General features: G+C 57.8%; 1 protein-coding gene and 1 long non-coding RNA gene across 3 annotated transcripts; one reads left to right on the top strand and one right to left on the bottom strand.

Moving 5' to 3' along the window:
• Positions 1-6,701: 6,701 nt before the first annotated feature.
• Positions 6,702-18,312, bottom strand: SZRD1 (SUZ RNA binding domain containing 1). Of its 2 annotated transcripts, none has more exons than XM_069742066.1 (4): positions 18,160-18,312; positions 11,156-11,205; positions 8,259-8,510; positions 6,702-8,082 (listed from the first exon to the last, which is right to left on the bottom strand). In XM_069742066.1, the coding sequence occupies exons 1-4, from the start codon at positions 18,208-18,210 to the stop codon at positions 7,980-7,982; spliced, it is 456 nt and encodes a 151-aa protein (XP_069598167.1). In that variant the 5' UTR covers positions 18,211-18,312; the 3' UTR covers positions 6,702-7,979. The 2 variants fall into 2 exon arrangements, with proteins under 2 accessions (XP_069598167.1, XP_069598166.1); XM_069742065.1 differs by having other exon boundaries at positions 8,259-8,513; positions 18,160-18,311.
• Positions 18,313-18,511: 199 nt separating this feature from the next.
• On the top strand, positions 18,512-22,736 carry LOC138651679 (uncharacterized). The gene is made up of 2 exons (XR_011315515.1): positions 18,512-20,109; positions 20,166-22,736. It is a non-coding gene; the product is annotated as an uncharacterized lncRNA (long non-coding RNA).
• The last annotated feature ends 4,491 nt before the right edge of the window (positions 22,737-27,227 follow it).

Genomic DNA, 27,227 nt, shown 5'->3' with positions numbered 1-27,227 from the left:
TGAGGCGGTAGCTCCGGCGGTGGTGAGGCGGTAGCTCCGGCGGTGGTGAGGCGGTAGCTCCGGCGGTGGTGAGGCGGTAGCTCCGGCGGTGGTGAGGCGGTAGCTCCGGCGGTGGTGAGGCGGTAGCTCCGGTGTCGGTGAGGCGGTAGCTCCAGTAGTGGTGAGGCGGTAGGCGGTAGCTCCGGTGTTGGTGAGGCGGTAGCTCCGGCGTTGGTGAGGCGGTAGCTCCGGTAGTGAGGAGGCGGTAGCTCCGGTGTCGGTGAGGCGGTAGCTCCGGCGTCGGTGAGGCAGTAGCTCCGGTGTCGGTGAGGCGGTAGCTCCAGTAGTGGTGAGGCGGTAGGCGGTAGCTCCGGTGTTGGTGAGGCGGTAGCTCCGGTGTCGGTGAGGCGGTAGCTCCGGTAGTGGTGAGGCGGTAGGCGGTAGCTCCGGTGTTGGTGAGGCGGTAGCTCCGGTGTCGGTGAGGCGGTAGCTCCAGTAGTGGTGAGGCGGTAGGCGGTAGCTCCGGTGTTGGTGAGGCGGTAGCTCCGGTGTTGGTGAGGCGGTAGCTCCGGTGTTGGTGAGGCGGTAGCTCCGGCGTTGGTGAGGCGGTAGCTCCGGTAGTGATGAGGCGGTAGCTCCGGTGTCGGTGAGGCGGTAGCTCCGGTGTCGGTGAGGCGGTAGCTCCGGTGTCGGTGAGGCGGTAGCTCCGGCGTCGGTGAGGCGGTAGCTCCGGTGTCGGTGAGGCGGTAGCTCCAGTAGTGGTGAGGCGGTAGGCGGTAGCTCCGGTGTTGGTGAGGCGGTAGCTCCGGTGTTGGTGAGGCGGTAGCTCCGGTAGTGGTGAGGCGGTAGCTCCGGTGTCGGTGAGGCGGTAGCTCCAGTAGTGGTGAGGCGGTAGGCGGTAGCTCCGGTGTTGGTGAGGCGGTAGCTCCGGTGTTGGTGAGGCGGTAGCTCCGGCGTTGGTGAGGCGGTAGCTCCGGTAGTGATGAGGCGGTAGCTCCGGTGTCGGTGAGGCGGTAGCTCCGGTGTCGGTGAGGCGGTAGCTCCAGTAGTGGTGAGGCGGTAGGCGGTAGCTCCGGTGTTGGTGAGGCGGTAGCTCCGGTGTTGGTGAGGCGGTAGCTCCGGTAGTGGTGAGGCGGTAGCTCCGGTAGTGGTGAGGCGGTAGCTCCGGTGTCGGTGAGGCGGTAGCTCCGGTGTCGGTGAGGCGGTAGCTCCGGTGTCGGTGAGGCGGTAGCTCCGGTGTCGGTGAGGCGGTAGCTCCGGTGTCGGTGAGGCGGTAGCTCCGGTGTCGGTGAGGCGGTAGCTCCGGTGTCGGTGAGGCGGTAGCTCCGGTGTCGGTGAGGCGGTAGCTCCGGTGTCGGTGAGGCGGTAGCTCCGGTGTCGGTGAGGCGGTAGCTCCGGTGTCGGTGAGGCGGTAGCTCCGGTGTCGGTGAGGCGGTAGCTTCGATAGTGATGAGGCAGCAGCGGGGTCAGTGCAGGCTGTAGGCTTTCCTGAAGAGTTGGGTTTTCAGGTTCCGTCTGAAGGATCCGAATGTGGTTGATAGTCGGACGTGTTGGGGTAGAGAATTCCGGAGGATGGGGAATATTCGGGAGAAGTCTTGGTGGCGGTTGGGTGAGGAGCGGATAAGTGTGGAGGAGAGAAGGAGGTCTTGGGAGGACCGGAGATCACGTGAGGGAAGATATCGGGAGATTGGTTCAGAGATATATGGAGGAGACAGGTTGTGGATGGCTTTGTAGGTCAGTATTAGTAGTGTGAACTGGATACGCTGAGGGATTGGGAGCCAGTGAAGAGATTTGCAGAGGGGGGAAGCGGAGGAGTAGCGAGGAGAGAGATGAATTAGTCGGGCAGCAGAGTTAAGGATGGACTGGAGAGGTGCAAGGGTGTTAGCAGGGAGGCCGCAGAGGAGGATGTTGCAGTAGTCGAGGCGGGAGATGATGAGGGCATGCACAAGCATTTTAGTAGATTGACGGTTGAGGAAAGGACGGATTCTGGAGATATTTTTGAGCTGGAGGCGACAGGAGGTGGAAAGAGCTTGGATGTGCGGTTTGAATGACAGGGCAGAGTCAAGGGTTACTCCGAGGCAGCGGACTTCCGGTACGGGGGAAAAGCATGATGTCATTAATAGTGATAGACAGGTCAGGTAAGGAAGATCTATGAGATAGAGGAAAGATGATGAGTTCAGATTTGTCCACATTGAGTTTGAGGAAGCGAGAGGAGAAGGAGGAGGATATGGCTGATAGACTCTCCAGGATTCTGGACAGAGCGGTGACGTCTTGGCCAGAGAGGTAGATCTGAGTGTCATCAGCATAAAGGTGGTACTGGAATCCATGGGACGTTATGAGTTGTCCCAGGCCAAGTGTATAGATTGAGAAGAGTAGGGGTCCTAGAACAGAGCCTTGGGGGACTCCAACAGAGAGGGTGGGATGAGGAGGTAGCGTGGGAGACGCTGAATGTGTGGATGGAAAGGTACGAGGAGATCCAGGATAGGGCGAGGTCTTTGATGCCAAAGGAAGAGAGGATCTGTAGTAGGAGGCAGTGGTCAACTGTGTGGAAAGCAGAGGACGGGTCTAGGAGGAGGAGTACAGAGAATTGTCCATTAGCTTTGGCGGTAAGTAGGTTGTTAGTAATTTTGGTCATGGCTGTCTCAGTTGAGTGATAGAGGCGGAAACCAGATTGTAGATTGTCAAAGAGCAAGTTAGCGAAAGGTGGGAGGAAAGTTCAGCGTGGACGTGCTGCTCCTGTAGATGAGGATGTTTCGTCGCCCCGGTCCCACCAGCCGCTCGCTGTTCCTCTGCTGTAGATGAGGATGTTTCGCCGCCCGGTCCCTCCAGCCGCTCGCTGTTCCTCTGCTGTAGATGAGGATGTTACGCCGCCCCGGTCCCTCCAGCCGCTTGCTGCTCCAGTAGATGAGGATGTTTCACCGCCCTGGTCCCACCAGCCGCTCGCTGTTCCTCTGCTGTAGATGAGGATGTTTCGCCGCCCCGGTCCCTCCAGCCGCTCCAGTAGATGAGGATGTTTCGCCGCCCCGGTCCCACCAGCCGCTCGCTGTTCCTCTGCTGTAGATGAGGATGTTTCACCGCCCCGGTCCCACCAGCCGCTCGCTGTTCCTCTGCTGTAGATGAGGATGTTTCGCCGCCCCGGTCCCTCCAGCCGCTCCAGTAGATGAGGATGTTTCGCCGCCCCGGTCCCACCAGCCGCTCGCTGTTCCTCTGCTGTAGATGAGGATGTTTCACCGCCCCGGTCCCACCAGCCGCTCGCTGTTCCTCTGCTGTAGATGAGGATGTTTCGCCGCCCCGGTCCCTCCAGCCGCTCCAGTAGATGAGGATGTTTCGCCGCCCCGGTCCCACCAGCCGCTCGCTGTTCCTCTGCTGTAGATGAGGATGTTTCGCCGCCCCGGTCCCTCCAGCCGCTCGCTGTTCCTCTGCTGTAGATGAGGATGTTACGCCGCCCCGGTCCCTCCAGCCACTTGCTGCTCCAGTAGATGAGGATGTTTCACCGCCCCGGTCCCACCAGCCGCTCGCTGTTCCTCTGCTGTAGATGAGGATGTTTCGCCGCCCCGGTCCCTCCAGCCGCTCGCTGTTCCTCTGCTGTAGATGAGGATGTTACGCCGCCCCGGTCCCTCCAGCCGCTTGCTGCTCCAGTAGATGAGGATGTTTCACCGCCCCGGTCCCACCAGCCGCTCGCTGTTCCTCTGCTGTAGATGAGGATGTTTCGCTGCCAGGGTTCGTGTTTTACATCATTACTTGTATCCGCTATGGAGGAAAGTCTGGACTCCAGATGAGGAGGGATCGTCGGGGCGTTGCACCATCACCAGTTAGGGGGGGGTCGCAGTTTTATTACAGGTTTCTCGGCCTGCGCTGCTCATCTCCGAGGCTTGGAGACAGCGGTGTTCCCGCCACCAAAACCGCAGCATCTGTATGTGTGCCAAAACATCAGCACATCATCCCATGGCCGCACACAACACGAAGAATAGATCCACCAGGGCGACACATAGGACCACACCATCCCACGCAGGCGGCTCCTACAGAAATCATAAGACCTTACACTCACCGTTCCAATCACACAGGACAGGAAAATCCACTGGGGAGATCGGCAGAGGATGGTGGACGTGGCGCTGCAGCTTGGGGATTTCTACGCAGATCCTTGGCAGCACATTTTCTTGTTCTCCACATTGCGGCTCCTGGGATACAACGTGGAATCTCTGACCGCAGATATGAAGGGGAAATCCACAGCACCCACCAAGCTGTGTGCACACCGCCTGGCCCACATCATCGGCCCGTGGGGGCCGGATCAATCACATGGCGACTCAGCCCACAGTGGATCAATGGGAACAAGGAAGCTCCTCCTGGCAATCATCACCTCCAGGTCTCATCACAATCAGAAGAGCAGAGCCGCTAGCGCAAAGGACGGGCGATGAATCAGAGCAACATCAGATCGTTTCATATCAAAGAATTAGTGCAATATCTGCCAGGGAGCAAAGAAAAGGACATGGGGTCCGATCTTGTGGTCTCTGCCCCCGACACAGGTCTTAGGGATGAGACAAGGTCCAGCTCAACTCCAGAGTGTACATGGTGCAATGGGCAGCAGACAGCCAAGAGCACCTGATGGCCCGGCGGGCAAGAGCACGAGGCGAGGAGGCGGGCAAGAGCACCAGGCGAGGAGGCGGGCAAGAGCACCAGGCGAGGAGGACGGGCAAGAGCACCAGGCGAGGAGGACGGGCAAGAGCACCAGGCGAGGAGGACGGGCAAGAGCACCAGGCGAGGAGGACGGGCAAGAGCACCAGGCGAGGAGGACGGGCAAGAGCACCAGGCGAGGAGGACGGGCAAGAGCACCAGGCGAGGAGGACGGGCAAGAGCACCAGGCGAGGAGGACGGGCAAGAGCACCAGGCGAGGAGGACGGGCAAGAGCACCAGGCGAGGAGGACGGGCAAGAGCACCAGGCGAGGAGGACGGGCAAGAGCACCAGGCGAGGAGGACGGGCAAGAGCACCAGGCGAGGAGGACGGGCAAGAGCACCAGGCGAGGAGGACGGGCAAGAGCACCAGGCGAGGAGGACGGGCAAGAGCACCAGGCGAGGAGGACGGGCAAGAGCACCAGGCGAGGAGGACGGGCAAGAGCACCAGGCGAGGAGGACGGGCAAGAGCACCAGGCGAGGAGGACGGGCAAGAGCACCAGGCGAGGAGGACGGGCAAGAGCACCAGGCGAGGAGGACGGGCAAGAGCACCAGGCGAGGAGGACGGGCAAGAGCACCAGGCGAGGAGGACGGGCAAGAGCACCAGGCGAGGAGGACGGGCAAGAGCACCAGGCGAGGAGGACGGGCAAGAGCACCAGGCGAGGAGGACGGGCAAGAGCACCAGGCGAGGAGGACGGGCAAGAGCACCAGGCGAGGAGGACGGGCAAGAGCACCAGGCGAGGAGGACGGGCAAGAGCACCAGGCGAGGAGGACGGGCAAGAGCACCAGGCGAGGAGGACGGGCAAGAGCACCAGGCGAGGAGGACGGGCAAGAGCACCAGGCGAGGAGGACGGGCAAGAGCACCAGGCGAGGAGGACGGGCAAGAGCACCAGGCGAGGAGGACGGGCAAGAGCACCAGGCGAGGAGGACGGGCAAGAGCACCAGGCGAGGAGGACGGGCAAGAGCACCAGGCGAGGAGGACGGGCAAGAGCACCAGGCGAGGAGGACGGGCAAGAGCACCAGGCGAGGAGGACGGGCAAGAGCACCAGGCGAGGAGGACGGGCAAGAGCACCAGGAGAGGAGGCAGGCAAGAGCACCAGGCAAGGATGCAGGCAAAAGCACCCGGAGGGCAAGAGCACCAGGCGAGGAGGACGGACAAGAGCACCAGGCGAGGAGGACAGGCAAGAGCACCAGGCGAGGAGGACGGGCAAGAGCACCAGGCGAGGAGGACGGGCAAGAGCACCAGGCGAGGAGGACGGGCAAGAGCACCAGGCGAGGAGGACGGGCAAGAGCACCAGGCGAGGAGGACGGGCAAGAGCACCAGGTGAGGAGGCAGGCAAGAGGACCCGGGAGCAGGCAGGCAAGAGCACCCGGCGGGCGCCCCTCCCCCAGTCAGTAACAATAGGCAGAGGACAGTAGTGGAAATCACACAACACTCGTTTATTTAGAAAGAGTGATATTAATCTTCCGGATTTTGTAAACCGGGAGCGGCACTGCCCCTCCAGAAACACGGGAAGTTCAGGACTGAACACACGATTAATGCCCCTCCCCAGGACAGCTGACAACACTAATACTGAAGATTCGGGTCAGTCAGGGGCCGTACTCACCCCAAGGCGGGTACATGACTACACACAGCGGGACCCTAGGGTCTATTAGAGGAGTTGTCCAGGAAGTATATATCGATAAACTGCACCATGTCTGAGCGGGAGCATCAGGTGGTCTGCAATACCACACATGGACAGAGGAGGCGCTGGAAGAACAGCAAATATTCCTTCCTGTCCTGGACAACCTCCATCAACTGCAGCAGAACCCAACCTCCCTGTGTCAGGACCCCGCTCTACACGGATCCCATCGTGTCCTGGACTCCAGTCACATCCAGAGCAGCCCCCGTCCAGTCTGCCTGGATCTGCGCAGCTGTCAGCTCAGCACAAGTGGTAGATGGAGACCATGAAATACCTGGAAGCAGCAGAATGACCGCAGCTCTGGATGTGAGCGGAGGAGAAGACCGGACATGGCTGAAGCCCCGGCGCAGTAGAGACGCTCCCGAGGATGGAGACTTTTTACATTCTTTATTAAGGCCGACGTCTCTCCTGCAGTGAAATTCATCGTTACAAATCTCTGACTTATATAAAAGAGCGACTACAACATTCACACACCAGGAAAGTGTACTGACCGCAGACCCGGCCCACGCGGAGGCCCACGTCCTGAGCCGCACCATTATTAACCCACGGAGGGCACCCGATGAGGCCGTGATCACGGTCTATGGGGAATGCCGTAGCTTCCTCTTATATAAGGCTCCTCCATCGCGCCTGCAGGCACGCAGCCGCCAACAGGCATTTTGGCATCGCAGGAACCTGAACTTTCTCGGATAATTTGACATGAAACCCATGATTATTACAAAATGAAAAAAAATATATATATACACAAACCAGCAAGAGAGCGCAGCGAGCCGGAAGCCGCACGGTCCGTGCACGTGAATGTGTCATCCCTCCACCTGGAGCATTCAGAGTCCTCTGTACAACATGGCGGCCCCGCTCATCGGACAGATAAAGACACGTCAGCTCTTAAAGTGGAGCGGATCTGGATTGTTAACTCCAGTTCAGTGCACAAAAACCAAGACGACGTCCAAAAACTATCAAAAAAAGACCCCACTGCTGCCTTCCATACCATCCACCGCGTCGTCACTACGGGGGATACAGCCCCAAACCGTGCAAAAAAATAAAAATCCCACTCTCTTCTACATCTTGTGCTCCGGGGACAGCACAGGCGTTAACCCCTCGCGGCACCAGGCGGACCCTGCGGTCCTCAGCACTGGATGCCACCGCTCCATTCCCTCTGCTAAAATCATCTCGGAATTAAAACTGGCTCATGCACACGACACCTGAGGAGCGGGGCCCCGGTCCCCGCCGACAACGTCCTCAGCAGCGAGGAGGCAGACATGCACTCAAAGGAAACTCATGACGAGGGGAGAGGACACAAGCGCCCCCCACAGACATGACGGACACAACGTTATTGCTGGCGGTAACTTCCAGAGAAGTGGCAGTTGCAGGCACAGGGCGCCCCCAACTCTGCCCGCTCCCTGCCCACCCATCTACTGCACACGCACACGCTTAGCCCTTGTGATAAGACCTAGGGCAGCGCGTGGCGATGTGCCGGTCACAGTGGTCGGAGCTACAGGGGTGGCGGAAAGGGGGTCACAGTGCACGGGGTTTAAGGTCACAGTGGGCGGAGCAAAAGGTCATCAAAGTGCAAGTAAATGAGGCGACTCCCTCTGCTCGTGTCCATTGGTGTGACGGGCCGGTGGGGCCCATGGCGGCATTCTTCAGGTACATCTATCTGCGCTGTTTGAAACCCTGTGAACCGTCCGGACCCAGCGGCTGCCGGATCACGTCATTAGAAGGTCTGCTGTCCTCCGACTGGTTGATCCGCACAGGCCTGAAAGACAAAGGGTGAAGGTCAGCCCGGCGTCCATAATGCCATCAGTGAGGAGTCACATCCAACGCAGGGGCGGCCCAAGAAGCCGACCGTCCGCAGGGACCCCAAGAGCCATCCAATGCGCGGCCAGGTCCGCAGACCACTAATGGTGGCAGCGCTGCCTCGGGACCACTCACCGCTCCACTACTGGCTTCTCCGGCTCCTCCTCCGGACTGGCGCAGCCGAGGATACGTTTCCTGGCCTCTGCGTACTCCGCCTCCCTCTGAGCCAACGACTTCAAAGGGACGGCCGGCCGGCTGCTGGCATGGGGGTTACTCGACAATCCGTTGCTTGTAGGCCTCTTCAGGATCCTGATCTGCGGGGGAGGACCCGCCGGGAGAGAATCGTCCTGAATGACCACCGGAGCTTTGGGAGGAGACTTGGATTTCCTGCTGAAAAAAGAACGAGAATATAAAGACCCGGAAAGTCTCCAAATAAAGGACTAGCACCCCCCGACCGACAGCACAACACCGAGCGAGGCTGGAGGAGAACGCAGCACTTCACTGTAAGCCTGACCCAACTGGCTGCCAGGAGGAGCGGTCAGAGGACCAATAGTGTGTGCAAGACTGATCCCAATACGTTACATCCCGGATCATACTCCAGAGCTGCACTCACTATTCTGCTGGTGCAGTCACTGTGTACATACATTACATTACTGATCCTGAGTTACATCCTGTATTATACTCCAGAGCTGCACTCACTATTCTGCTGGTGCAGTCACTGTGTACATACATTACATTACTGATCCTGAGTTACATCCTGTATTATACCCCAGAGCTGCACTCTCTATTCTGCAGTCACTGTGTACATACATTACATTACTGATCCTGAGTTACCTCCTGTATTATACTCCAGAGCTGCACTCACTATTCTGCTGGTGCAGTCACTGTGTACATACATTACATTACTGATCCTGAGTTACATCCTGTATTATAACCCAGAGCTGCACTCACTATTCTGCTGGTGCAGTCACTGTGTACATACATTACATTACTGATCCTGAGTTACATCCTGTATTATAACCCAGAGCTGCACTCACTATTCTGTTGGTGCAGTCACTGTGTACATACATTACATTACTGACCCTGAGTTACCTCCTGTATTATACCCCAGAGCTGCACTCTATTCTGCTGGTGCAGTCACTGTGTACATACATTACTGATCCTGAGTTACCTCCTGTATTATACCCCAGAGCTGCACTCTATTCTGCTGGTGCAGTCACTGTGTACATACATTACTGATCCTGAGTTACCTCCTGTATTATACCCCAGAGCTGCACTCTCTATTCTGCTGGTGCAGTCACTGTGTACATACATTACATTACTGATCCTGAGTTACATCCTGTATTATAACCCAGAGCTGCACTCACTATTCTGCTGGTGCAGTCACTGTGTACATACATTACTGATCCTGAGTTACATCCTGTATTATAACCCAGAGCTGCACTCACTATTCTGCTGGTGCAGTCACTGTGTACATACATTACATTACTGATCCTGAGTTACATCCTGTATTATACCCCAGAGCTGCACTCACTATTCTGCTGGTGCAGTCACTGTGTACATACATTACATTACTGATCCTGAGTTACCTCCTGTATTATACCCCAGAGCTGCACTCACTATTCTGCTGGTGCAGTCACTGTGTACATACATTACTGATCCTGAGTTACATCCTATATTATACCCCAGAGCTGCACTCACTATTCTGCTGGTGCAGTCACTGTGTACATACATTACATTACTGATCCTGAGTTACATCCTGTATTATACCCCAGAGCTGCACTCACTATTCTGCTGGTGCAGTCACTGTGTACATACATTACATTACTGATCCTGAGTTACCTCCTGTATTATACCCCAGAGCTGCACTCTCTATTCTGCCGGTGCAGTCACTGTGTACATACATTACATTACTGATCCTGAGTTACCTCCTGTATTATCCTCCAGAGCTGTACTCACTATTCTCCTGGTGCAGTCACTGTGTACATACATTACATTACTGATCCTGAGTTACCTCCTGTATTATACTCCAGAGCTGCACTCACTATTCTGCTGGTGCAGTCACTGTGTACATACATTACAATACTGATCCTGAGTTACATCCTGTATTATACTCCAGAGCTGCACTCACTATTCTGCTGGTGCAGTCACTGTGTACATACATTACAATACTGATCCTGAGTTACCTCCTGTATTATACTCCAGAGCTGCACTCACTATTCTGCCGGTGCAGTCACTGTGTACATACATTACATTACTGATCCTGAGTTACATCCTGTATTATACTCCAGAGCTGCACTCACTATTCTGCTGGTGCAGTCACTGTGTACATACATTACATTACTGATCCTGAGTTACCTCCTGTATTATACCACAGAGCTGCACTCTCTATTCTGCCGGTGCAGTCACTGTGTACATACATTACATTACTGATCCTGAGTTACATCCTGTATTATCCTCCAGAGCTGTACTCACTATTCTCCTGGTGCAGTCACTGTGTACATACATTACATTACTGATCCTGAGTTACCTCCTGTATTATACTCCAGAGCTGCACTCACTATTCTGCTGGTGCAGTCACTGTGTACATACATTACAATACTGATCCTGAGTTACATCCTGTATTATACTCCAGAGCTGCACTCACTATTCTGCTGGTGCAGTCACTGTGTACATACATTACAATACTGATCCTGAGTTACCTCCTGTATTATACTCCAGAGCTGCACTCACTATTCTGCCGGTGCAGTCACTGTGTACATACATTACATTACTGATCCTGAGTTACATCCTGTATTATACTCCAGAGCTGCACTCACTATTCTGCTGGTGCAGTCACTGTGTACATACATTACATTACTGATCCTGAGTTACCTCCTGTATTATACTCCAGAGCTGCACTCACTATTCTGCTGGTGCAGTCACTGTGTACATACATTACATTACTGATCCTGAGTTACATCCTGTATTATACCCCAGAGCTGCACTCGCTATTCTGCAGTCACTGTACACCGCTCACGCTCGCCTCTTACCTCTCCCTCTCTGTTATCCGCAGCTTCTTCTCTAACCGTCGATCTATTTCCTGGAAAAGATAAATGCTGCAGTGAGCTGAGTCTGCGTTTCAGTGTACCAGTGTCGCACGTCTGACTTTCCTCGCAGGTTTCTTAACGCCCAGGATCAGCGCAGGGAGATCCGTCCGTCTGTAGCGAGTTTCTGCCCAGCATTATAGCCACTCAGGTACCTGCGACCACAGGGGCTCGCAGAGGGTCCACGGCCAGTACGACGACCTATAGGAACCTCAGAGCCCCCCGTAGTAGTTAACCCTTGAAATGTTGCAGTCACAAATGGTTGTGGCATCTAAGAGGTTAATCTACAGCTATACAGCCGGCACTGCACGCATACATGTCAGGAAGGGGTTAAGCTAGACTACAACTCCCAGCATTGACTGACGAGCACCTCGAGGTGTTACAGACGGGGCAGCGCAGGGTGTCCGGTCACATGACTACGCTGCAGCGCAGGACTTCAGTGCGACGTGTGGAGGTATAAATATCCGCAGCCGCTATTAATAGCCGCCATCTCCCGATACCTGCACGCCCCAAACCGGGCGACAAGGGCAAAACCCGCACCCACCGCAACCCCAGGGATTGCTAGAGGGAGGAGGAGGGGGCGCACGACCACCGCCGCAGGGAGGGAGGAGGAGGGGTGCCCGGCACGACCACCGCAAGCACCGCCACAGGGAGGGAGGAGGAGCACGACCGCCACAGGGAGGGAGGAGGAGCACGACCGCCACAGGGAGGGAGGAGGAGCACGACCGCCACAGGGAGGGAGGAGGAGCACGACCGCCACAGGGAGGGAGGAGGAGCACGACCGCCACAGGGAGGGAGGAGGAGCACGACCGCCACAGGGAGGGAGGAGGAGCACGACCGCCACAGGGAGGGAGGAGGAGCACGACCGCCACAGGGAGGGAGGAGGAGCACGACCGCCACAGGGAGGGAGGAGGAGCACGACCGCCACAGGGAGGGAGGAGGAGCACGACCGCCACAGGGAGGGAGGAGGAGCACGACCGCCACAGGGAGGGAGGAGGAGCACGACCGCCACAGGGAGGGAGGAGGAGCACGACCGCCACAGGGAGGGAGGAGGAGCACGACCGCCACAGGGAGGGAGGAGGAGCACGACCGCCACAGGGAGGGAGGAGGAGCACGACCGCCACAGGGAGGGAGGAGGAGCACGACCGCCACAGGGAGGGAGGAGGAGCACGACCGCCACAGGGAGGGAGGAGGAGCACGACCGCCACAGGGAGGGAGGAGGAGCACGACCGCCACAGGGAGGGAGGAGGAGCACGACCGCCACAGGGAGGGAGGAGGAGCACGACCGCCACAGGGAGGGAGGAGGAGCACGACCGCCACAGGGAGGGAGGAGGAGCACGACCGCCACAGGGAGGGAGGAGGAGCACGACCGCCACAGGGAGGGAGGAGGAGCACGACCGCCACAGGGAGGGAGGAGGAGCACGACCGCCACAGGGAGGGAGGAGGAGCACGACCGCCACAGGGAGGGAGGAGGAGCACGACCGCCACAGGGAGGGAGGAGGAGCACGACCGCCACAGGGAGGGAGGAGGAGCACGACCGCCACAGGGAGGGAGGAGGAGCACGACCGCCACAGGGAGGGAGGAGGAGCACGACCGCCACAGGGAGGGAGGAGGAGCACGACCGCCACAGGGAGGGAGGAGGAGCACGACCGCCACAGGGAGGGAGGAGGAGCACGACCGCCACAGGGAGGGAGGAGGAGCACGACCGCCACAGGGAGGGAGGAGGAGCACGACCGCCACAGGGAGGGAGGAGGAGCACGACCGCCACAGGGAGGGAGGAGGAGCACGACCGCCACAGGGAGGGAGGAGGAGCACGACCGCCACAGGGAGGGAGGAGGAGCACGACCGCCACAGGGAGGGAGGAGGAGCACGACCGCCACAGGGAGGGAGGAGGAGCACGACCGCCACAGGGAGGGAGGAGGAGCACGACCGCCACAGGGAGGGAGGAGGAGCACGACCGCCACAGGGAGGGAGGAGGAGCACGACCGCCACAGGGAGGGAGGAGGAGCACGACCGCCACAGGGAGGGAGGATGAGCACGACCGCCACAGGGAGGGAGGAGGAGCACGACCACCACAGACACCGCCACAGGGAGGGAGGAGGAGCACGACCGCCACAGGGAGGGAGGAGGAGCACGACCGCCACAGACACCGCCACAGGGAGGGAGGAGGAGCACGACCACCACAGACACCGCCACAGGGAGGGAGGAGGAGCACGACCGCCACAGACACCGCCACAGGGAGGGAGGAGGAGCACGACCGCCACAGACACCGCCACAGGGAGGGAGGAGGAGCACGACCACCACAGACACCGCCACAGGGAGGGAGGAGGAGCACGACCACCACAGACACCGCCACAGGGAGGGAGGAGGAGCACGACCACCACAGACACAGGGAGGGAGGAGGAGCACGACCACCACAGGGAGGGAGGAGGAGCACGACCGCCACAGACACCGCCACAGGGAGGAGGAGGAGCACGACCACTACAGACACAGCCACAGGGAGGAGGAGCACGACCACCACAGACACCGCCACAGGGAGGGAGGAGGAGGAGCACGACCACCACAGACACCGCCACAGGGAGGGAGGAGGAGCACGACCACCACAGACACCGCCACAGGGAGGGAGGAGGAGCGCGACCACCACAGACACCGCCACAGGGAGGGAGGAGGAGCACGACCACCACCACAGACACCGCCACAGGGAGGAGGAGCACGACCGCCACAGGGAGGAGGAGCACGACCGCCACAGGGAGGAGGAGCACGACCACCACAGACACCGCCACAGGGAGGAGGAGGAGCACGACCACCACAGACACCGCCACAGGGAGGAGAAGCACGACCACCACAGACACCGCCACAGGGAGGGAGGAGGAGCACGACCACCACAGACACCGCCACAGGGAGGGAGGAGGAGCACGACCACCACAGACACCGCCACAGGGAGGGAGGAGGAGCACGACCACCACAGACACCGCCACAGGGAGGGAGGAGGAGCACGACCACCACCACAGACACCGCCACAGGGAGGAGGAGGAGCACGACCACCACAGACACCGCCACAGGGAGGGAGGAGGAGGAGCACGACCACCACAGGGAGGGAGGAGGAGGAGCACGACCACCACAGACACCGCCACAGGGAGGGAGGAGGAGGAGCACGACCACCACAGACACCGCCACAAGGAGGGAGGAGGAGCACGACCACCACAGACACCGCCACAGGGAGGGAGGAGGAGCACGACCGCCACAGGGAGGAGGAGGAGCACGACCACCACAGACACCGCCACAGGGAGGAGGAGCACGACCACCACAGACACCGCCACAGGGAGGGAGGAGGAGGAGCACGACCACCACAGACACCGCCACAGGGAGGGAGGAGGAGGAGCACGACCACCACAGACACCGCCACAGGGAGGGAGGAGGAGGAGCACGACCACCACAGACACCGCCACAGGGAGGGAGGAGGAGGAGCACGACCACCACAGACACCGCCACAGGGAGGGAGGAGGAGCACGACCACCACAGACACCGCCACAGGGAGGGAGGAGGAGCGCGACCACCACAGACACCGCCACAGGGAGGGAGGAGGAGCACGACCACCACCACAGACACCGCCACAGGGAGGAGGAGCACGACCACCACAGACACCGCCACAGGGAGGAGGAGGAGCACGACCACCACAGACACCGCCACAGGGAGGGAGGAGGAGCACGACCACCACAGACACCGCCACAGGGAGGGAGGAGGAGCACGACCACCACAGACACCGCCACAGGGAGGGAGGAGGAGCACGACCACCACAGACACCGCCACAGGGAGGGAGGAGGAGCACGACCACCACAGACACCGCCACAGGGAGGGAGGAGGAGCACGACCACCACAGACACCGCCACAGGGAGGGAGGAGGAGCACGACCACCACAGACACCGCCACAGGGAGGGAGGAGGAGCACGACCACCACAGACACCGCCACAGGGAGGGAGGAGGAGCACGACCACCACAGACACCGCCACAGGGAGGGAGGAGGAGCACGACCACCACAGACACCGCCACAGGGAGGGAGGAGGAGCACGACCACCACAGACACCGCCACAGGGAGGGAGGAGGAGCACGACCACCACAGACACCGCGACAGGGAGGGAGGAGGAGCACGACCACCACAGACACCGCCACAGGGAGGGAGGAGGAGCACGACCACCACAGACACCGCCACAGGGAGGAGGAGGAGCACGACCACCACAGACACCGCCACAGGGAGGGAGGAGGAGCACGACCACCACAGACACCGCCACAGGGAGGGAGGAGGAGCACGACCACCACAGACACCGCCACAGGGAGGGAGGAGGAGCACGACCACCACAGACACCGTCACAGGGAGCGAGGAGGAGCACGACCACCACAGACACCGCCACAGGGAGGAGGAGCGCGACCACCACAGACACCGCCACAGAGAGGGAGGAGGAGCGCGACCACCACAGACACCGCCACAGGGAGGAGGAGCGCGACCACCAGACACCGCCACAGGGAGGAGGAGCGCGACCACCACAGACACCGCCACAGGGAGGAGGAGCGCGACCACCACAGACACCGCCACAGGGAGGAGGAGCGCGACCACCACAGACACCGCCACAGGGAGGAGGAGCGCGACCACCACAGGGAGGAGGAGCGCGACCACCACAGACACCGCCACAGGGAGAGAGGAGGAGCGCGACCACCACAGACACCGCCACAGAGAGGGAGGAGGAGCGCGACCACCACAGACACCGCCACATGGAGGAGGAGCGCGACCACCACAGACACCGCCACAGGGAGGAGGAGCGCGACCACCACAGACACCGCCACAGGGAGGAGGAGCACGACCACCACAGACACCGCCACAGGGAGGAAGAGCACGACCACCACAGACACCGCCACAGGGAGGAGGAGCGCGACCACCGCAGACACCGTCACAGGGAGGAGGAGGAGCACGACCACCACAGACACCGCCACAGGGAGGGAGGAGGAGCACGACCACCACAGACACCGCCACAGGGAGGGAGGAGGAGCATGACCGCCACAGGGAGGAGGAGGAGCACGACCACCACAGACACCGCCACAGGGAAGAGGAGCACGACCACCACAGACACCGCCACAGGGAGGGAGGAGGAGGAGCACGACCACCACAGACACCGCCACAGGGAGGGAGGAGGAGGAGCACGACCACCACAGACACCGCCACAGGGAGGGAGGAGGAGGAGCACGACCACCACAGACACCGCCACAGGGAGGGAGGAGGAGCACGACCACCACAGACACCGCCACAGGGAGGGAGGAGGAGCACGACCACCACCACAGACACCGCCACAGGGAGGAGGAGCACGACCACCACTGACAACGCCACAGGGAGGGAGGAGGAGCACGACCACCACAGACACCGCCACAGGGAGGGAGGAGGAGCACGACCACCACAGACACCGCCACAGGGAGGGAGGAGCACGACCACCATGACACCGCCACAGGGAGGGAGGAGGAGCACGACCACCACAGACACCGCCACAGGGAAGAGGAGCACGACCACCACAGACACCGCCACAGGGAGGGAAGAGGAGCACGACCACCACAGACACCGCCACAGGGAGGGAGGAGGAGCACGACCACCACAGACACCGTCACAGGGAGGAGGAGGAGTACGACCACCACAGACACCGCCACAGGGAGGGAGGAGGAGGAGCACGACCACCACAGACACCGCCACAGGGAGGGAGGAGGAGGAGCACGACCACCACAGACACCGCCACAGGGAGGGAGGAGGAGCACGACCACCACAGACACCGCCACAGGGAGGGAGGAGGAGGAGCACGACCACCACAGACACCGCCACAGGGAGGGAGGAGGAGCACGACCACCACAGACACCGCCACAGGGAGGGAGGAGAAGGACGACCACCACAGACACCGCCACAGGAAGGGAGGAGGAGCACGACCACCACTGACAACGCCACAGGGAGGGAGGAGGAGCACGACCACCACAGACACCGCCACAGGGAGGGAGGAGGAGCACGACCACCACAGACACCGCCACAGGGAGGGAGGAGCACGACCACCATAGACACCGCCACAGGGAGGGAGGAGGAGCACGACCACCACAGACACCGCCACAGGGAGGGAGGAGGAGCACGACCACCACAGACACCGCCACAGGGAGGGAGGAGGAGGAGCACGACCACCACAGACACCGCCACAGGGAGGGAGGAGGAGCACGACCACCACAGACACCGCCACAGGGAGGGAGGAGGAGCACGACCACCACAGACACCGCCACAGGGAGGGAGGAGGAGCACGACCACCACAGACACCGCCACAGGGAGGGAGGAGGAGGAGCACGACCACCACAGACACCGCCACAGGGAGGGAGGAGGAGGAGCACGACCACCACAGACACCGCCACAGGGAGGGAGGAGGAGGAGCACGACAACCACAGACACCGCCACAGGGAGGGAGGAGGAGCACGACCACCACCACAGACACCGCCACAGGGAGGGAGGAGGAGCACGACCACCACAGACACCGCCACAGGGAGGGAGGAGGAGGAGCACGACCACCACAGACACCGCCACAGGGAGGGAGGAGGAGCACGACCACCACAGACACCGCCACAGGGAGGAGGAGCGCGACCGCCACAGACACCGCCACAGGGAGGAGGAGCGCGACTGCCACAGACACCGCCACAGGGAGGAGGAGCGCGACCACCACAGACACCGCCACAGGGAGGAGGAGGAGCTGTCCCCGTTCTGTCCCCTGTGGGCTGAGCCTCCCGGTGACATTGGGGCTGTCACACCCGGCTCCGGGCAGCACACAGTCACACCGGAGGGGCCGCTCCGCACAGCCACTGATGCTCAGGCTCCACCCGCGGCACCAGGCCCGCCTCCTCCCGTCACACAGCTCCGCGCACCCCTCTGCCCGCTCCCCGCTCACCCCGCTGTCGGCCGCTTCCTCCCAGCTCTCCGCGACCTCATCTTCTTCCATCTTCCGCTCAGCCGCCACCGGAAACCAGGCCAAGCGCCGGGCTTTACAGCGCACGCGCCAAACGTGATCGCGCGCACCCTTGTCATTACACGGGCACCCGCCCCGGCGTATAACACGTGACAGACAACCACACCTCCTTCGTCACCTAGCTCTGGAAACCGGCCCGACGCCATATTGGTACACCCCAGCGGTAGAGCTGAGAAGTGTCCAATCACAATGCAGGTGTCATGTTACCGGGGCAGTTCAAAAGCTGAGCTCTGATTGGTTGTTAAGAGCAGCAAAGTCTATTTTTCTCCCTTGTGCTGTCAGTCAGCGCCGCTCTGTCCACGGCTGACCCCGACACCTGCAGGCGGCTCCGGTGATGGCTCCGGTGATGGGCGGCCGGGGTCCCGGCTCCGGTGATGGCTCCGGTTATTGCTTTCTGCAGCGGTCCCACCAAGCCGTGATTTTCCACCATTTATCTGGGCGGTTTATGAAGGTTTGTGCTGATTGTGTTTCCTGGGATTCTCCGATCACTGCTGCGATACATGATGGTATCCAGGTGCAGAAACACAGAGCCATCCTACAGTCACCGCTGCAGACAATCATCTGATCCAGGGGTGGACACAGACCAGAGCCATCCTACAGTCACCGCTGCAGACAATCATCTGATCCAGGGGCTTACACAGCGGTAACAGACCAGACTCATCCTACAGTCACCGCTGCAGACAATCATCTGATCCAGGGGCTTACACAGCTGTAACAGACCAGACTCATCCTACAGTCACCGCTGCAGACAATCATCTGATCCAGGGGCAGACACAGCGATAACAGACCAGACCAGACCCATCCTACAGTCACCGCTGCAGACAATCATCTGATCCAGGGGTGGACACAGACCAGAGCCATCCTACAGTCACCGCTGCAGACAATCATCTGATCCAGGGGTGGACACAGACCAGAGCCATCCTACAGTCACCGCTGCAGACAATCATCTGATCCAGGGGTGGACACAGACCAGAGCCATCCTACAGTCACCGCTGCAGACAATCATCTGATCCAGGGGCTTACACAGCGGTAACAGACCAGACTCATCCTACAGTCACCGCTGCAGACAATCATCTGATCCAGGGGCAGACACAGCTGTAACAGACCAGAGTCATCCTACAGTCACCGCTGCAGACAATCATCTGATCCAGGGGCAGACACAGCGATAACAGACCAGACCAGACCCATCCTACAGTCACCGCTGCAGACAATCATCTGATCCAGGGGCGGACACAGCGGTAACAGACCAGACCCATCCTACAGTCACCGCTGCAGACAATCATCTGATCCAGGTGCAGAAACACAGAGCCATCCTACAGTCACCGCTGCAGACCATCATCTGATCCAGGTGCAGAAACACAGAGCCATCCTACAGTCACCGCTGCAGACAATCATCTGATCCAGGGGCAGACACAGCGATAACAGACCAGACCAGACCCATCCTACAGTCACCGCTGCAGACAATCATCTGATCCAGGGGTGGACACAGACCAGAGCCATCCTACAGTCACCGCTGCAGACAATCATCTGATCCAGGGGTGGACACAGACCAGAGCCATCCTACAGTCACCGCTGCAGACAATCATCTGATCCAGGGGCTTACACAGCGGTAACAGACCAGACTCATCCTACAGTCACCGCTGCAGACAATCATCTGATCCAGGGGCAGACACAGCTGTAACAGACCAGAGTCATCCTACAGTCACCGCTGCAGACAATCATCTGATCCAGGGGCAGACACAGCGATAACAGACCAGACCAGACCCATCCTACAGTCACCGCTGCAGACAATCATCTGATCCAGGGGCGGACACAGCGGTAACAGACCAGACCCATCCTACAGTCACCGCTGCAGACAATCATCTGATCCAGGTGCAGAAACACAGAGCCATCCTACAGTCACCGCTGCAGACCATCATCTGATCCAGGTGCAGAAACACAGAGCCATCCTACAGTCACCGCTGCAGACAATCATCTGATCCAGGGGCGGACACAGCGGTAACAGACCAGACTCATCCTACAGTCACCGCTGCAGACAATCATCTAATCCAGGGGCGGACACAGCGGTAACAGACCAGACCCATCCTACAGTCACCGCTGCAGACAATCATCTGATCCAGGGGTGGACACAGACCAGAGCCATCCTACAGTCACCGCTGCAGACAATCATCTGATCCAGGGGCTTACACAGCTGTAACAGACCAGAGTCATCCTACAGTCACCGCTGCAGACAATCATCTGATCCAGGGGCAGACACAGCGATAACAGACCAGACCCATCCTACAGTCACCGCTGCAGACAATCATCTGATCCAGGGGCAGACACAGCGATAACAGACCAGAGCCATCCTACAGTCACCGCTGCAGACAATCATCTGATCCAGGGGCAGACACAGCTGTAACAGACCAGAGTCATCCTACAGTCACCGCTGCAGACAATCATCTGATCCAGGGGCGGACACAGCGGTAACAGACCAGACCCATCCTACAGTCACCGCTGCAGACAATCATCTGATCCAGGGGCAGACACAGCGATAACAGACCAGACCAGACCCATCCTACAGTCACCGCTGCAGACAATCATCTGATCCAGGGGCGGACACAGCGGTAACAGACCAGACCCATCCTACAGTCACCGCTGCAGACAATCATCTGATCCAGGGGCGGAAACAGACCAGACCCATCCTACAGTTACCGCTGCAGACAATCATCTGATCCAGGTGCAGAAACAGAGCCATCCTACAGTCACCGCTGCAGACAATCATCTGATCCAGGTGCAGAAACACAGAGCCATCCTACAGTCACCGCTACAGACAATCATTTGATCCAGGGGTGGACACAGCGGTAACAGACCAGAGCCATCCTACAGTCACGGCTGCAGACAATCATCTGATCCAGGGGCGGACACAGCTGTAACAGACCAGAGTCATCCTACAGTCACCGCTGCAGACAATCATCTGATCCAGGGGCAGACACAGCGATAACAGACCAGACCCATCCTACAGTCACCGCTGCAGACAATCATCTGATCCAGGGGCAGACACAGCGATAACAGACCAGACCCATCCTACAGTCACCGCTGCAGACAATCATCTGATCCAGGGGCAGACACAGCGATAACAGACCAGACCCATCCTACAGTCACCGCTGCAGACAATCATCTGATCCAGGGGCGGACACAGCGGTAACAGACCAGACCCATCCTACAGTCACCGCTGCAGACAATCATCTGATCCAGGGGCGGAAACAGACCAGACCCATCCTACAGTCACCGCTGCAGACAATCATCTGATCCAGGTGCAGAAACACGGAACCATCCTACAGTCACCGCTGCAGACAATCATCTGATCCAGGTGCAGAAACACAGAGCCATCCTACAGTCACCGCTGCAGACAATCATCTGATCCAGGGGTGGACACAGCGGTAACAGACCAGACTCATCCTACAGTCACCGCTGCAGACAATCATCTGATCCAGGGGCGGACACAGCGGTAACAGACCAGACTCATCCTACAGTCACCGCTGCAGACAATCATCTAATCCAGGGGCGGACACAGCGGTAACAGACCAGACCCATCCCACAGCCACTGCTGCAGACAATCATCTGATCCAGGGGCGGACACAGTGGTACCTGACCCATCCTACAGTCACCGCTGCAGACAATCATCTGATCCAGGGGCGGACACAGCGGTAACAGACCAGACCCATCCTACAGTCACCGCTGCAGACAATCATCTAATCCAGGGGCGGACACAGCGGTAACAGACCAGACCCATCCCACAGCCACCGCTGCAGACAATCATCTGATCCAGGGTCGGACACGGTACCTGACCCATCCTACAGTCACCGCCGCAGACAATCATCTGATCCAGGGGCGGACACAGCGGTAAACAGACCAGGCCCATCCTACAGTCACCGCTGCAGACAATCATCTGATCCAGGGGTGGACACAGCGGTAACAGACCCATCCTACAGTCACCGCTGCAGACAATCATCTGATCCAGGGGTGGACACAGCGGTAACAGAGCAGACCCATCCTACAGTCACCGTTGCAGACAATCATCTGATCCAGGGGCGGACACAGCGGTACCAGACCCATCCTACAGTCACCGCTGCAGACAATCATCTGATCCAGGGGTGGACACAGCGGTAACAGACCCATCCTACAGTCACCGCTGCAGACAATCATCTGATCGAGCTTGGGGCCCCTGTGCAGGAGATGTGTCTGGGCCCCTCCTTTATTTCTGCTATTTCCTTGTATTGTGCACAATATCTGAGCTATGTCATTGTAATAATGATATTTTATGAATGGTCACTTCGCACTGAGCACTTTGTATATTTTCTGTATACATTATATACTTTTTAATATTTTGTAACTAATTGATGTACTGAATTGAGCACCCATATGTACCTGCACTTTGATAATATTCATTGCTTCACAAAGGATTGTATCCGAAACGTCGCCACGCCGTTTGGGCAATAAACATCACTTTTTTGGAAGTCTGCTGTGCCATTTCCCCTTTACACACACTGCTCAAAAAAATAAAGGGAACACTAAAATCCCACATCCTGAATATCACTGAATGAAATATTCCAGGTGTAAATATTCATTACATAGTGGAATGTGTTGAGAACAATAAAACCTAATGATGCTCAAAATCAAAGTGGAAAATGAAGTTACAGGCTGATCCAACTTCAGTGGAAATGCCTCAAGACAAGGAAATGATGCTCAGTAGTGTGTGTGGCCTCCACGTGCCTGTATGACCTCCCTACAACGCCTGGGCATGCTCCTGATGAGGCGGCGGATGGTCTCCTGAGGGATCTCCTCCCAGACCTGGACTAAAGCATCCGCCAACTCCTGGACAGTCTGTGGTGCAATGTGACGGTGGATGGAGCGAGACATGAGGTCCCAGATGTGCTCCATCGGATTCAGGTGTGGGGAACGGGCGGCCAGTCCATAGCTTCAATGCCTTCATCTTGCAGGAACTGCTGACACACTCCAGCCACATGAGGTCTGGCATTGTCCTGCATTAGGAGGAACCCAGGGCCAACCGCACCAGCATATGGTCTCACAAGGGGTCTGAGGATCTCATCTCGGTACCTAATGACAGTCAGGCTGCCTCTGGCGAGCGCATGGAGGGCTGTGCGGCCCCCAAAGAAATGCCACCCCACACCATTACTAACTCGCTCTCCACGGCGTCTCCAGACTCTGTCACGTTTGTCACATGTGCTCAGTGTGAACCTGCTTTCATCTGTGAAGAGCACAGGGCGCCAGTGGTGAATTTACCAATCCTGGTGTTCTGTGGCAAATGCCAAGCGTCCTGCACGGTGTTGGGCTGTGAGCACAACCCCCATCTGTGGACGTCGGGCACTCAGACCATCCTCATGGAGTCGGTTTCTAACCGTTTGCACAGACACATTTGTGGCCTGCTGGAGGTCATTTTGCAGGGCTCTGACAGTGCTCCTCCTTGCACATAGGCTGAGGTAGCGGTCCTGCTGCTGGGTTGTTGCCCTCCTACGACCCCCTCCACGTCTCCTGGTGTACTGGCCTGTCTCCTGGTAGCGCCTCCAGCCTCTGGACACTACGCTGACAGACACAGCAAACCTTCTTGCCACAGCTCGCATTGATGTGCCATCCTGGATGAGCTGCACTATCTGAGCCACTTGTGTGGGTTGTAGCGTCCGTCTCATGCTACCACGAGTGTGAAAGCACAACCAACATTCAAAAGTGACCAAAACATCAGCCAGAAAGCATTGGTGCTGAGATGAGGTCTGTGGTCCCCACCTGCAGAACCACTCCTTTATTGAGGGGGTCTTGATAATTGCCAATAATTGATTGTCAATCAGTGTGGCTTCCTAAGTGGACAGTTTGATTTCACAGAAGTTTGATTTACTTGGAGTTATATTCTGCTGTTTGTGTTCCCTTTATTTTTTTGAGCAGTGTATATTGTGAGGCAGCAGTAGCACCGTACGCAGTGACCCAAACAAGTTCAATCAAAATGTTCCTTTATTGTGTTACTTCACACAATCATTTCAGGAAGAAACTGAGTATTATCTGACAGAATTGCAGGGGTGTGAATACTTTTGACCACGACTGTACATGTATATATTACATAGTCTCCTTTATTATGTATATTGCCATCCCTTATTACACAGTGCCCTCCCTTATTGTGTACAGCACCATCCCTTACATATTGGATTATATAGAGCCCTGTTTTTTATTACATACCGTCCTGTCTTGTTAGCTGTATAATGTAATGACGGGTGATGGAGCATGAGAAAGCTTCTTTGTAATGGAGGGGCTGATGGACTGGTAGTCTGTTCACTGGCTCCTCCATCAGCCGTAATTTAATATCTAAGAAGTGAGGGGACTATGTAATAAAAGAGGGTGCTGGGAATAACAAAAATAACAAGAATACACTGTAAGAGACAGCATTGTGCATAACAGCAGAGGAAGCTATATAATGAGGGGGGGCATCATATATAACTAGAGAGGAAGGTACGTAATAAGGGATGGTGTTATACATAACAAAAGAGGAAACTATGTAACTAAGGATGATGTTGGGGGCACTGAGGCTGTTATTATGGGGCACTGTGGATATGTTGGGGACACTGAGGCTGTTATTATGGGGCACTGTGGATATGTTAGGGGCAGTGAGGCTGTTATTATGGGGGCACTGTGGATATGTTGGGGCACTGAGGCTGTTATTATGGGGGCACTGTGGACATGGGGGCAGTGAGGCTGTTATTATGGGGCACTGTGGATATGTTGGGGCACTGAGGCTGTTATCATGGGGGCACTGTGGATATGTTGGGGCACTGAGGCTGTTATTATGGGACACTGTGGATATGTTGGGGCACTGAGGCTGTTATTATGGGGGCACTGTGGATATGTTGGGGCACTGAGGCTGTTATTATGGGGCACTGTGGATATGTTGGGGGCACTGAGGCTGTTATTATGGGGCACTGTGGGCATGTTGAGGGCAGTGAGGCTGTTATTATGGGGGCACTGTGGATATGTTGGGGCAGTGAGGCTGTTATTATGGGGGCACTGTGGATATTTTGGGGGCACTGAGGCTGTTATGGGGCACTGTGGATATGTTGGGGGCACTGAGGCTGTTATTATGGGGCACTGTGGATATGTTGGGGGCACTGAGGCTGTTATTATGGGGGCACTGTGGATATGTTGGTGCACTGAGGCTGTTATTATGGGGCACTGTGGATATGTTGGGGGCACTGGGGCTGTTATTATGGGGGCACTGTGGATATGTTGGGCGCACTGAGGCTGTTATTATGGGGGCACTGTGGATATGTTGGGGGCACTGGGGCTGTTATTATGGGGGCACTGTGGATATGTTGGGCGCACTGAGGCTGTTATTATGGGGGCACTGTGGATATGTTTGGGGCACTGAGGCTGTTATTATTGGGCACTGGATATGTTGGGGGCACTGAGGCTGTTATTATGGGGGCACTGTGGATATGTTGGGGCACTGAGGCTGTTATTATGGGGGCACTGTGGATATGTTGGGGGCACTGAGGCTGTTATTATGGGGGCACTGTGGATATGTTGGGGGCACTGAGGCTGTTATCATGGGGGCACTGTGGATATGTTGGGGCACTGAGGCTGTTATTATGGGGGCACTGTGGATATGTTGGGGGCACTGAGGCTGTTATTATGGGGGCACTGTGGATATGTTGGGGGCACTGAGGCTGTTATTATGGGGCACTGTGGATATGTTGGGGGCACTGAGGCTGTTATTATGGGGCACTGTGGATATGTTGGTGCACTGAGGCTGTTATTATGGGGGCACTATGGATATGTTGCGGGCACTGAGGCTGTTATTATGGGGCACTGTGGATATGTTGGGGGCACTGAGGCTGTTATTATGGGGGCACTGTGGATATGTTGGGGGCACTGAGGCTGTTATTATGGGGGCACTGTGGATATGTTGGGGGCACTGAGGCTGTTATTATGGGGGCACTGTGGATATATTGGGGGCACTGAGGCTGTTATTATGGGGGCACTGTGGATATGTTGGTGCACTGAGGCTGTTATTATGGGGGCACTGTGGATATGTTGGGGGCAGTGAGGCTGTTATTATGGGGCACTGTGGATATGTTGGGGGCACTGAGGCTGTTATTATGGGGCACTGTGGATATGTTGGGGGCACTGAGGCTGTTATTATGGGGCACTGTGGATATGTTGGGGGCACTGAGGCTGTTATTATGGGGCACTGTGGATATGTTGGGGCACTGTGGCTGTTATTATGGGGGCACTGTGGATATGTTGGGGGCACTGAGGCTGTTATGGGGGCACTGTGGATATGTTTGGGCACTGTAGCTGTTATTATGGGGCACTGTGGATATGTTGGGGGCACTGAGGCTGTTATGGGGGCACTGTGGATATGTTGGGGGCACTGAGGCTGTTATTATGGGGGCACTGTGGATATGTTGGGTGCACTGAGGCTGTTATTATGGGGGCACTATGGATATGTTGCGGGCACTCAGGCTGTTATTATGGGGCACTGTGGATATGTTTGGGGCACTGAGGCTGTTATTATGGGGCACTGTGGATATGTTGGGGGCACTGAGGCTGTTATTATGGGGCACTGTGGATATGTTGGGGGCACTGAGGCTGTTATTATGGGGCACTGTGGATATGTTGGGGGCACTGAGGCTGTTATTATGGGGCACTGTGGATATGTTGGGGGCTCTGAGGCTGTTATTATGGGGCACTGTGGATATGTTGGGGGCACTGAGGCTGTTATTATGGGGGCACTGTGGATATGTTGGGGGCACTGAGGCTGTTATTATGGGGGCACTGTGGATATGTTGGGGGCACTGAGGCTGTTATTATGGGGGCACTGTGGATATTTTGGGGGCACTGAGGCTGTTATTATGGGGCACTGTGGATATGTTGGGGGCACTGAGGCTGTTATTATGGGGCACTGTGGATATGTTGGGGGCACTGAGGCTGTTATGGGGCACTGT

This window comes from Ranitomeya imitator, chromosome 10, assembly GCF_032444005.1.
Source record: "Ranitomeya imitator isolate aRanImi1 chromosome 10, aRanImi1.pri, whole genome shotgun sequence".
Lineage (NCBI taxonomy): Eukaryota > Metazoa > Chordata > Amphibia > Anura > Dendrobatidae > Ranitomeya > Ranitomeya imitator.
Note: the sequence above shows the minus strand (reverse complement) of the source record. Positions and strands in the feature narration are given on the sequence as shown.